At 43.1% G+C, this 13,420-nt stretch overlaps 1 protein-coding gene across 2 annotated transcripts in view; it reads left to right on the top strand.

Annotated features, from left to right (window-relative positions):
- PTPRR (protein tyrosine phosphatase receptor type R) overlaps positions 1–13,420 on the top strand; it is a 198,781-nt gene that overhangs the window by 29,161 nt on the left and 156,200 nt on the right. For both annotated transcript variants that reach the window (XM_053258076.1, XM_053258074.1), the window contains exon 2: positions 6,991–7,295. In XM_053258076.1, coding sequence (XP_053114051.1) covers positions 6,991–7,295 — 305 coding nt within the window. The remainder of the gene's footprint in view (positions 1–6,990; positions 7,296–13,420) is intronic.

Genomic DNA, 13,420 nt, shown 5'->3' with positions numbered 1-13,420 from the left:
CCATGGGTTGCTAACCCATGGAGTACTGGGTTCTATTGTTTCTGAGATGTTTTGAGTGTAGATTCAGATTCTCTGGTAGCATATGAGAGTGGATTCATGGTTTGTCGTTGAAAATCTCATATGCTACCAAAGAATCTACACTCAGAACACCTCAGAAAAAACAGAACCCAGCACCCCATGGGTTAGCAACCCATGGGGGTGGTTGGCACCCTGTGTGCACTACACCACCACTTGCTTCTGGCCACCCCAGTGCCCCACTGGTGGAGTTATGGGTCTGCTGAAACGTCCATTATTCCCTAGGAGGAAAAAACCTTAAAGAAGCGTAAACTTCAACAATTCCTAAGAAATCAGCCCTTTGCCCCATTCCTTTGGAATCTGGGTTGTGGCAGGCACCCCTTGGGGCACTGCCACCCAACCCACTGTTTTACCCCTCAGGCCCCCTTTCTGCCCTGAATCTGCCCCAAAGACATGTCAACTTCAGAAATTCTTTTAAAATCAGCCCTTTTCCCAATTCCTTTGGAATCTGGATGGCAGCAGGCACCCATTGGGGCACTACCACCTGAACCACTCTTCTGCCCCCAAAGCCCCCTTTCTGCCCCAAATCCACCCCAAATAACATCAACATCACACATCAACAACAGCAGAGCTTTGGAAAAAATCAGGCAGATTTCGAAAGGTCATGCACATCCACATCCCTCCCCCATACGAAATGCAATTGATCTACACACAACAGTGTGAAACAATGGCAATGAAATGCACTGCCCCCACTGGCCAATGAGGGTAAATGCACACTGCCCCGCTTGCCAATGAGGGTAAAATTTACCCTTAAATTTGCTTAAAAGGAATAAGGAGGCAATTGCCAGCAGATCAGCCCATGCTTTCGCTGGCCAATCTGTGGGCTGGAAATTCAGATGTCAAAACTCAAAATGGAGACTGAAGGAGAAAGACTTTTTGCTATTGCAAAATGGAGTTCCAAAACAGCTGAAACAACAAAACGTTTTGTATCCGAAACAGGGACATTTTGTTTTGGCTACAAAATTTTCTGTTTTGAGCATTGGGTGTTTTGTTTTGGCTACAAAACAGCCGAAATGGCCTGTTTTGTGCACAAAACGTTTTGTATCCAAAACAAAACGCACATCCCTAATGTTGACGGCTGAGTACAGTGTGCTGTAGGATCTTCTCAGGATGTTTTTTCACACACAGCTTTGGGTTTTCAAACTGAAACCCAGGAGGAAAATCCGGGAGGAGAGCTGGTCTTGTGGTAGCAAGCATGACTTGTCCCCTTATTAAAGCAGGTTCTGCCCTGGTTGCATGTCAATGGGAAACTAGACGTGTGAGCACTGGAAGATATTCCCCTTAGGGGATGCAGCCGCTCTGGGAAGAGTATCTAGGTTCTAAGTTCCTTCCCTGGCTTCTCCAAGATAGGTCTTAGAAAGATTCCTTCCTGCAACCTTGGAGAAGCTGCTGCCACTCTGTGTAGAAAATACTGAGCTAGATGGACAAATGTTCTGACTTGGTATATGGCAACTTCCTATGTTTTTTTATTTATTTGGCTGAATGGGGATTTGAGCTCAGGTCTCCCTGGTCCTAGTCCAGCACTCTAGCCACTACACCATGCTGGCTCTTCCTATGACTTGAGTTGCACAGAGCTCCCAGAGTACCATTTATGGAATCTACATACTCACATCCATTCAGGGTCATCTGGAATGCAACACCTTGCATGAAAACAGCCTGGTCCATCAACTCACATAAAGAATTCTAATCCAGATGTGCACAGGGAGCTTTGTTTAAATAGCATTCCAGGACTTCCCCATGTCACACTGCAGTCTGGATTAGTTTCACTCAGACAATTATGCTGTATATTTACTTGAAAGTATATTCTGCTGAACTCAATGGGACTTACTCCCAAATAAGTGCATATAAGCTTGCTGCATTAAGCTGTTTTCACAGATGATATAAATCAAAATTTACATGTAAATCAAATTTTACATGTCCTTTATAAGATAAAAAAGTGGAAGAGATAAAATTCTAACATTGAATGTGTTTAGAGATATTTCATTTCTTTAATGTCAAAACTGTATCTCTTCTACCTTCTTTCTCTTATTCACAGCATTCTCATGTGACAATTTTTTTTAATAAAAAGCCATTCTGAATATAAATTTTGAAAATGTCCTTATATGTTTTATGTAAAATTAGATTTGAAACTCTGGCCAACCATTTGCATCTTCCTTCTGGCTACAACCTCTTGGTTTCAACAATAAAATATCAAGAAATAATCCAAAGACTGTATGCTAATGTTTTATTATATTAAAACATTAGCATACAGTCTTTGGATTATTTCTTTTGCAGCCTCTTGTCTCAGAATCAGAAGAGATTATAGGCAGCTTTCTGTTGGCATGGGATGTGAGCTGTAACAATGAGCCCAAAAGGCTTACAGCCCAACTGGCTTATAACCGAGAACACTTAAAGTTTGGAGGCTAAATATAATAGCAGTTTAATGGAACCCAGCATTCATCTGTGCTCTATACTTTCAGTTCATCTCAATGACTGGAATGAATGCAAAGCATCCAAAGGGTTAAGTCCCATGTGTCTCCCAACTTTTTACTCTAGTGACCAAACATCCATGCCAGGCTTGGTTTTCCCAGTCCACAGGTATTCACCAACACACACAACAGTTCCTCAGTTCTTAGGGTATGTCTGCAATACAAATATACAATAAACTACTTTCAGGAACTTTCCAGATAGCAATAAACTGTGGGATGCTCAAAGCTTTCGCATAAGTTCCAAGGGCAAACTTACTCCCCATATACTGCTGTGGGCTTCTGCAGTCTTTCCTAGCATGATCTTCTCTAGGGATGTGCACGAACTGACTTTTAAAATTAGATTTGTGCCTGAATCAAATAACCATGATTTATTTTGTGTCTGAATCTGTCCTCCGAATCACCACAGATTTGATTTGGATCTGAATTGATTCAATTTGGATTCATTTGGACCACTTATAAAGGTCCTAGGAGCACCACATTTGGGTGGTGGGTAGGTCCCCATGGGTCCCACCTACCACCCATATTTCAAGGCAGTGGGGCACTTGGTTTATATTTAATAATTTTTAAAGTGTTTTTTAAAAACGGATTTTGTATATTTCCGCCATAGGAGATAATGGGGATTTGAAGTCACCCTATCGTAACCCTAACATGGATCCCCAGCTTTCATGTTTTTAAAAAGCAAAGCTCTAGCCCTTATAGAAGTGGAGTTATGGAGCAAAATGTGCGGTCACTATTTTTCAAGTGTTTGGATTCTTTGGTGTATAATAAGTGAGAGGAGAGCCGGTCTTGTAGTAACAAGCATGACATAGAATAAGCAGGGTCTGCCCTGGTTGCATATGAAAGGGAAACAAATGTTAGCACTGTAAAATATCCCCCTTAACGGATGAAGCTGCTCTGGGAAGAGTATCTAGGTTCCAAGTTCCCTCCCTGGCTTCTCCAAGATAGGGCTGAGAGAGATTCCTGCCTGCAACCTTGGAGAAGCCACTGCCAGTCTGTGTAGACAATACTGAGCTAGATGGACCTATGGTCTGACTCAGTATATGGCAGCTTCCTATGTTCCTAACTTTTCCTCATAATGAATCCCTATGAGGATTCATTGCACACCTTCATTTCTTCTGTTCATATTGACTGTCACTGGACAGTGCCAACTGTCAACTGCCATGTGCCAACTACACACACACACCTGCAATGTAGTGGGGTACTCAGTTTATTTTTTTAGGAATATTGAAGTTTTTAGATTCTTTGGTGTCTAAAAACTTTTCCTCATAATGAAGATTCATTATATGCCTCCATGTCTTCTGTTCATTTTGACTGTCATTGGATAGTGCCAACTGTCAACTGCCATGTGTCAACTACCCCCCCCCCACACACACAGAGTACTCAGTTTATTTTTTTAGGATTTTAAAAAGTGTTTAGATTCTTTGGTGTCTACATTACACACATTCATTTCTTCTGTTCATTTTGACCCCATTGCTTTGCAGGTGGGGGAGGGGAATTAGTGGCATCCTATGTGCCAACTACCCCCCAACCTGCAAGCCACTGGGTACTCAGTTTATATTTTAGGAATTTTTGAGGTCTTTAGACTCTTTGGTGTCTAATGAATCCTTATATTGATTCATTATGAGGAAAGGTTATTAGACACCAAAGAGTCTAAACACTTCAAACATAAACTGAGTAGTACCCCACTACCTTGCGGGTGGAAGGGGGGTATAGTTGGCTCATGGCAGTTGACAGTTGGAACTGTCCAAAGACAGTAAAAATGAACAGAAGGAATGAAGGTGTGTAATGAATCCTCAAAGGGATTCATTGAGGAAAAATTATTAGACACCAAAGAATCCAAATACTTGAAAAATAGGAACATAGGAAGCTGCCATATACTGAGTCAGACCATTGGTCTATCTAGCTCAGTATTGTCTTCACAGACTGGCAGAGGCTTCTCCAAGGTTGCAGGCAGGAATCTCTCTCAGCCCTATCTTGGAGAAGCCAGGGAGGGAACTTGAAACCTTCTGCTCTTCCCAGAGCAGCTTCATCCCCTGAGGGGAAGATCTTGCAGTGCTCACACATCAAGTCTCCCATTCATATGCAACCAGGCAGACCCTGCTTAGCTATGGGGGCAGGTCATGCTTGCTACCACAAGACCAGCTCTCCTCTCCTCAAGTTGTCCACACATTTTGCTCCTCAATAGTGTCCACACATTTTGCTCCATGACTCCAGTTCTACAAGGGCTAGAGCTTAGCTCCCCCCCCCCTTTTTAATGGAGGCTGGAAATCTGATGGAATTAATAGGAGGAATCCAAATCTCTAATAAATTCAAATCTAATATGGCGTGATTTGATTTGGACCCGAATCTAGAAAACGGACCACAGGGTGATTTGTTCTGTCTCCAGATCACCTGAATCAGCTAGATTCATTTACAAATGGATTTTTACCCCAATCAGTTCACACATCCCTAATCTTCCCCTCTATACACACACTGAATAGGGACCTTGTGTGATTTTTGCAGTGCCACCTGCCATCCAGCCCTTGAATTCCTAGAACATTTTCATTACCAAGTACCAAGTAAATTTTATTACGGTCCTTAGACCAGCTTAACATTTAAAACAATCCATTTATAATTTACAAAATATTCAAATTGCTAATAGAAGCTCTACGAAGTTTGGATGCAACAAAACACAATTTGGCCTGAATTATTGTGAGAACATTCACTCTGGAGAATGGAATTGCCTACTTTACAGTAGATCTTCTTAGGGTATGGGTTACCATGTTGAGTGGGCTTTTGGGTTAGCGTTTTCAGCACTATAGACTAGTATTAGGGATATATTGATCACAAATTGCCATGACCTCTACTTAATATTTCTGTACAAAGGCCTTGCAGTTGGGTATAGCTGCGTAATGAACTTGCATCAGAACAAACCCAAGCACCAAGCTTGGCACCTTTTAGTATTAGTCCACTTTCAAGGAGATGTGTCCTGTATCTTTCATTGGATTCAAATGTTGTTGTTATGAAGAACATTTATATATCATAAAGAAAATGTATATATATTTTTCAACAAAAAGGTTCTCAAATTGGTTTACATAGACCCATTATTTTGTTTGTTTTGCTATGTCCTATAGCAAACTAAAAACAAGACAGACATAAGAAAAATGGCCACCAAAGAAGATACTGGCCAACATCTAGATTAATGATGTGCTGGTGGAAAAAGCATTTTCCACCAGAAGTGATTTTAGCCAGTTCCTGCTCCCTCTGAAGTCCCCTGTGCCTGACCAAAAGATGTCCCTGGGGGTTTGAGGATCTTCAGAGACATATTTTCAAGAAGCACAAACAGTTGTATGAGGGAGGAGAAAATTGATGAAAATAATCTCTCCTGCCATTGTATGGTGGAAAACACTCTCCCACCTGCATGTCATTAGGGTGAATGTAGGCCAGTGTGGTGGAATGAACAAAGACAGTTGCTCTCTTCCACCACTTTTAAGTGGTGCCTCTTTGCCCAGTTAGCAGGGGTGCCAATATCTTCTCTTCTGCATAATACTGTCATGTGGAAATCCTACTTTCCTCTGAAATCCCTATCACCATCTGGTTTCGTTATATATCCTAGAAATCAGAGATCTATAGACAAGACTTCGGGGCTGTTTTTGATCAAGAACAAACACACTGTACTTTTCTCCTAATTGACAGACAAGATACAAATTATGTTTAATATCTTTTCAGAGTTCTGGGCAAATTTCTTCTTTAGTTTCAGCCACAGGGAATGTATCTGGAAAAGAGTAGCATATATATATATATATATATACACAGTTGATTTTTTATAACAAATGCAAGGTGTGGTAATTGTCTTGGATGAGAGCTTAACAAATCCCATTTAGATCTCAGATGCTGGGTGCTGCATACTTCTCTCCTGTAATATGACTTAGCAAGAAACTTGGTCTATATTGTTGAGTATCTATGCAGTGAGTGCAATGAGGCTGCAATGAGGCTGTTCACATGAGCAGCCCTACCGTGGCTTGGGCAGCCCTGCCTGGCTGCTCATGTGAAGCTCCGGGATCAGGGCCGATCCCAGTGCTGCCTCCCCAAGTAGCCTGATTTTTTTACTCTGGCTTCTACCTGGGTAAAGGGATGCAAGCACACCCTTTTACCCAGGTCCAGGGTCATATATCTGCTTGGACTGCTTGGCTTACTCACCACCACCCTGCCCCACACATTGGCGGCTAAAGTAAATAAAGTAAGATAACTGCAGGTTGGCAAGGCGTGGGGGTGGAGACAGGAGGCCTCCCAGAGGCCACCCCAGTCCATTGGAGACCCCCCGGACCTTGGAGGCCACAGGCCAGGTCCCCAAGATTCAGGGTTTAGAGTGCCTATGAATGCATCTGAGATAACAGGGGAAAGAATTTCATTATAAGCAGTCTCCTTACTTTGAAATTTAGTGGTATTTTCCTCTTCTTTTTAACAGGGTGCTTCTCGGGAGACAATGACCACTTCTTGGCAATTCACCAGAGAAAGAGTGGGAGGCCTATATTCATCTACCATCATGTGCAAAGTGTTGAGAAAAGTTTGGATACAAGTGATCAGAAGGATTTGGGGCACAATTCCTACTTGTCTTTCCATGCAAAATCAAGCAAGTCGAACTCTGCCGTCATCATGAAATCAACATTCTCTAGACCTGTATATGACCCATCCCTCAATCTCTTAGCTGTGACTGATGAGGACCAGGAAGTGGAAAACCTGCCCATTCCAGCAGTGAATGTGATCACTGTGGTAAGTTCCACGCCTCTCCCCCCCCCACGATCATTTTGCCTTCTTTTAAGATGGGGCTATCTGGTCCACACATTTCCTTCCTCTGGCCCTTTTGCCTGCCTTCCCTCCCCCGCCACACTATTGCTCTCCTTCCCTTCCCCTCCCCCTGCCGTATGCGGAAGTGCCAAAGCAATGGCCAGCTTCCTTTGTACACACCCACACACTGTGTAGCTCCTTCCTCCCCAACCCCAAACCGAAGCAGCAGCATCCAAAGTGCCAACCGGCTTCCTTCTTGCCCCTGCCACCCCTGGTATTTCTCTCTTCCTCTTCCATCCCATTTCCCAATCTCTTTCTCACCAAGCCTGCCATATCCCCTTGCCCCCTTTCCCTTTTTCTTCCGCCCTTACTCTTTCCCTCTCTCTCTCTCTCATCAAGCCTCCCAATCCCCTTTGTTTCCCCTTTAAAATGTCACCATCCCCTCCCCCTCACTTTTACTCTCTCTCATCAAGTCTCCCCATCCTCTCTCTCTCTCTCTCTCTCTCTCTCTCTCTCTCTCTCTCTCTCTCTCTCTCTCTCTCTCTCGTCAAGCCTCCCATCTCTCCCTTTCTCTTTCTCTCTTCCCCTTGCTCTCTCTTGTCAAGCCACCCCATCCCACTTCTCTTTCTCTTCCCCCCTCGTTCTCTCTCTCTCTCTCTCTCTCTCTCTCTCTAAGCGTCCCCATGCCCTTTCTCTTTCTGTCTATCTCCCTCTATCTCTTCAGCACACAAGGTGCTAGCCCAGAAGAGGAAGAGGGGAAAGAAAGCGGGAGGAGGAGCAAGGCAAAGTCATAAGATGGAGAGAGGAAGAGGGGAGGAAGAGAGTGAAGGAGTGAGAGAAAGAGTGGAAGAGGAGGAAGAAAGAAGAGTGAGTGGAGAGTAAGGGGAGGGAGTGGTGTTCGGTTTTCCTTGGGCATACTGTTGCTTTCAATATAATTATTGAGTGTTAACAATTTGTTGAGAACAATAACAATTAAAATATGATAACTTTGTTCAGAATTACTTCTTAAATACAATATATATATAACATTTCCCCTGAGCATATGCAGGTCATTTGTATGCGTGATATTCAGAATTTCTTCCCACCCACCCCACCCCCAAAGTATTTACATTTTCCCTGAGCAAATTCCAGTGTAAAAGTGCATTCAGCTAATTTAAGTGGCAGGGCAAGAGAGGAGGGAAGAAAGGGAATGAGATAAAGCTGTTGTGGGGGAGGAGGAAAACAGAAGGTGGTGCAAGGGGGGCATGAAGTGACAGAAAATGATGTGAGGCTATGTGCAGGCCCCAGAAGTGTACTGGAATCCAATCTGGCCCACCACCAGATATGAGTTTGACACCCTTGATCTAAGGCATTCCAAGTTCTTAGATCCTAGCTTAGAACTCTCTAGCCTATTGCTGCTTTCCAGACTACTGGTGGAGGAGCACTGATGGCAATTTGTCACAAGAGGTTGAGGATATGTATTACAGAAGCTAGGTGTTATGTCTGTGATATTGTTCATTTCTGAACAATACCAACATCTATTTGATGCTGCTAGATGTTTGGGGAGCTTCTGCTTTGCTGTGCTTAGTGTTGTACCATCAACGCAGGATGTGAAGAGAGGGTGAAAGCCAAGATGGTCTGGACTAGAGACAAACCAGGTACGGTTTGAATGGATTAACCTTCTTTGATTTCAAAAGATCCTAAGGTTCGTGAGCTTCACTGCTGTACTCTATGCATTATTTGCATCCCTATCGCTCAGGTGATAAATTGTACATGCAGTAATATGAGGCTTATTCCTGTATTTGGTGTGGGTGCTCTGTGGCTTCCTACAGAAAATAGATTTGGGTCAAACTTGCTGGTGATAAAACTTGCCCATTCCCAAGAAGTGTATCTCTTTCTTTATTTCTGCCTGTGGAGAAGGCAGTTTGCATTCTCTTACCAACAAATGTTGATCCAATGAGGGGTTCTACCTTTCATTTTACATGGTACTGATTTCAGGTATCTGATACACTCAGGCATTCCAGATCCAGAGGAAGAATGAGGCCAGGCACTGTCTGCCTGGACTTTAAATACAGTTTGAAACTCCCTCCTTTCCCCTCCCCCTCCCTCGTCCCTCCTCCCCGCCCCCAGCCAATGGGGGCAGAGTTGCTCTGACAACACTTGATTTGGAATGATAAGCCAACCATAGGAAAGGAGACTGCAAGCCAATTGGAAGGCAGTGGCAGAAAACCAATCAGCAAAGGAGAGAAAAAAGTAACCAAGCAGACAAAATGGTGGCTGCCTTCGAACCTTCAAACAGGTTTGAACCGGTTCACATTGAACTTGGTTTGATTCAGTTTGATCATGGACTGGCCGCCTTTCCTGAGGGATGGGCTGATTCACAATCGAACCGGATGAATTGGCCTGGTTCACGGTGAACTGGTTTGTTTCAAACTGCTCATGCACACCCCTATATAAGAGCTTCAAGGTTAGGCTTGTTTATTTGGTTTGAGCAATGAGGAATATCTGCTTGCTGCTGCTTCTTGTCACATGAACTTGGCTTGCCCTAGGTTTCTCTTTACCTTCTTCCCTTCCATTTCACCTGTGCCATGTGGCAGTCATCCCACGACAACATCTTGCCAAATCTCACCCAGCTTTGCCTAATGTGACCCTTTGGATCTTGCTACTCCTTATATATCATGTTGCCTGTCTCAGTAGAATCATAACTGGGATTGCTGGAGATTATGTAATCTGCTTGGGTGATTTTTGAGTATTTATTGTTGGTTTTCATTCTTTTCTGTTATGCTTCTGTTTCCTCTGCTATTTTAAATGGTGTTTCAGCTCTGTGGGTGAGATATTGGTTTTATTTGTTTTGATTGTTTTAATATTGTGAGCTGCCCTGGGAGTAGGAGAAAAAGAAAAAGAAAATTATGGAACCACAAGATAAAGCCTTGATTTTCCAAAAATGCTTCCCTTTATCTGTGTATAGCTTACATTTGTATGTATTGATTTATATGCTTCCCTTTGTTTTTTCATAAGCTTTATTTATTTATGTGTTTATTTTTAAAAATGTGTGTGCTGCTATTCAGCTAATAGCTCCCAGAGTGGTGAAAAACATTGCAATAAAATACCATGTTAAAATTAAGCATGAAACAATCGGATGCACTTACAGCTCGCTTAGGAGCCATTAGACACACTTGTGGCCCACTTATGGAATAGAACAGAAAGCTGAAACTTCAAGAAGCAGCTCTGTGGGTGGATCACACACCTCTTAGACTTTTTTTTCAGTCTTGGAACTAGATTTTAAGAGATGATGGTGGGTCCCAAAGCTCAAGTCTGCTAAGAAGATGGAAGCTTTTAGATTCAAATCCAGTGAGAATGATTTTTTGCAAAAACCAAGGATTGACAAGACCCCATGGAAGATCTACAGATACCTCCATGGCTAGTAGACACCCCAGCCACCTGTTTTTAAGCAAAGAGGTAATGCACCCACTTTTTAGCAGATGCAATAATGCTACTCATAAAGACACTTTCGGTCTACCGTGTTATGCCTCTTAAAGGCAGAGGCTCCATTCGGACTTAACGCCAAACCAGAGGTAAACGTGCCAGAAGATGGAGTTTGTGATCATCCGAATGTGTGAAGCCATGGTTTCATCACCCAACCATGGCTTTGTTTTCACTTCCAAACCTGAATTTGAACCCTCAGTTTGTAGTGAGTTTCACTGCTGAAACATGAGGTTCATAGGCACCATTGTGTCATCTGAATTCTGCTGCCGCTATAACTTGGGTTTTGTATGCAAGCTCCTCCCACAACCCTAGAGAGGGAGCAGCCCAGAAATGTGTCAGTTCTAGGGAAGCTGCATTTCTCACTGGCCATCTCTCGGGCCTAGTGCTCCACCTTCTGCCATCTCCTTATTCCTCCTGCTGCCGCTTGGCAACAAGGATGCCGCATCCCTAGAGTTCATGTACTTAAAGGGGCAGAACCAAATTAGAGAAAGCCTGCTTTCCCCTGTGTATTTTTCACCTCACGTATTCCTCAGCAAAAAAAGGATGGGAGCCTTTGGGGACAGGGATCCATTTTATTTATTTATTGTTTCTCTATGTTATTAATAAAACTGTCCCAGCTTGATTGGTGAACATCCTAAATTTGTGTGGGGAAATTAGCTCAGAAAGGAACAGTTCCACGTCAGATTAAATTTGCACAAAGTTGTGGACACAGGAAATGAATAGACTGAGGCAAGATTTAAGTTTCAAAACCAAAAGAAAGGTTTTATTGGAGGGACTTTTTATTGGAGGGGTACAACGGAAAGAAATGTGTGGTTAAAGCAGTATTACTATTAAAAATATGTTCAACTGTAAAGAGGCATTTTAGCTTAAAGTCCTAATTGTATAAATTCCCAGGTGGGCAGGAGAAAGAGACTTTGGAGAGGGAGGTGGCTGGATTTAAGAAAAGAGAATAGGGACAGAGTTGGGCCCAGCAAGGGGCAAACATTCATATCACCTGATCTGGATGAAGAAACCTCAGGGCCCCTGGAACAACCGAAGGACCTCATTCTTCAGGGACAGCTGGATCTGAGGCAGGCGCTAGAAGGTCGGAGGGGTTAGTTGATAGAAGTGAATCTACGAGGTGCTTCCTCTGTGGAACCAGCTTCCTATGTTAGCAAGGAACACTGGGCAGATCAGGCTAGGCAAGAAAGCTGATCTGGAGGATGGCACGAAGAACTGGACACAGCCTGATGGAATGGCCTGTGAACAGTAAATCACCCAAGCAGCTGGTAACTCTCCAAGGTAGATGGTATGCAAAGAGCACTCTGGATCATGAAATTGGGGCTTGATATACCCAAGAACATATCCTGGGGCCACATTCCTGTTGCCCTTCTTTGCTGAATAGATGTTTTGGGTGGAACCTGCAAGGATTCCATTGTTGCTGAGCGCTGTTCCTGAGTGTAACAATCTGGGCATTGCCAAGGCAGATTGTCATGACAATAGAGTGCACAGATGTGAGAAGAGGAAATCTGCCTGGATAGAGGGTCCAATAATCCAATCAGTACTTTTAATAGGTGCATCTTGAGGTCCTTATCGCTGACTCAACCTCTTTTGTGAGTGGGGAGAGTTACCTCTGGGAGCCTTATCTGTGTTCTTCCTGCTGAGTTAATTGGTGCATTAGCTGGCTGCTATCCTCTGTGAAAGGAAGGGAGGGGCTGAGGCAGTTCACTCCAAATGAAGAGTGGTTAACTTCTTTGGTTAACTTCTGGGGTCTACTTAGGGTGTCCCTTCATTGGGAGGGCATGCATCTGCTCCCCTTTCCAATTTGCTTGTTAGTAGCCAAATCTAGGAGTGACTGGCCCACTGCCAACTGATCTGCCCCCATGTGCCACAAACTGAGAGCTCATGATGCTGTGAGGCTCCTGAGCATGTCAAGAGTGAGATCTCCAAGCCTGGAGACTCAAACACAAGTGGGGGTGGGCTTCTGGGAGCCAGCAGAAAAGCATTGCTAGATACAATGTAAACTGTTTTGGAAACTTTTGTTGAAAAGCGGAATATAAATATTTTTTGTTGTTTGTTACCATAAGGGGCAGAGAAACCAATGAATGGCTAGTTCATGGTTTCTTTTGTTGACTGGGCTTTGAAGAAAATATGGGGTGGATGAAGCTGGGTTGTGAGGAATGCAGCAGCACTCGAGAGCATGAAGAAGTACATCAGAAATACCAGTGTTACAGATTTGCACTCATTCTTCCCCAAGTTATGACTCTTATTTATTTATGTAAAATATTTATACCCACCCCTCCAGTACACTACTGCTCAGCGTGGCTCACAACATTTATAAAATAGTAACAATGTAAAATCAGACTAATAAAATTAACCATACTAAGCTAAACAAGTAAAAACTCCCAGCTAAAACCACAATCAGAATTACAGATTTTAAAAATTCAAATTAAAAGTTATGTTAAAAAACTAAAAACAAAGAATTGTAAAAACTAAATAATGTACCATATATAAGCCACACGTGAAACATTAAAAAGCGTCTTTTAAAAGATGTGTTTTTAGTTGTTTTTTCAGAATACTGAGGGAAGGAGCATGGCGAAGCTATACAGGGAAGGCATTTCAGAGCCCAGGGGCCACAAGCGAAAAGGCCTTGTCTCTAATACATA

Source organism: Hemicordylus capensis, chromosome 5 (assembly GCF_027244095.1).
Source record: "Hemicordylus capensis ecotype Gifberg chromosome 5, rHemCap1.1.pri, whole genome shotgun sequence".
Taxonomy (NCBI): domain Eukaryota; kingdom Metazoa; phylum Chordata; class Lepidosauria; order Squamata; family Cordylidae; genus Hemicordylus; species Hemicordylus capensis.
The sequence above is the reverse complement of the archived record's forward strand: the minus strand, read 5'-3'. Positions and strand labels throughout refer to the sequence as shown.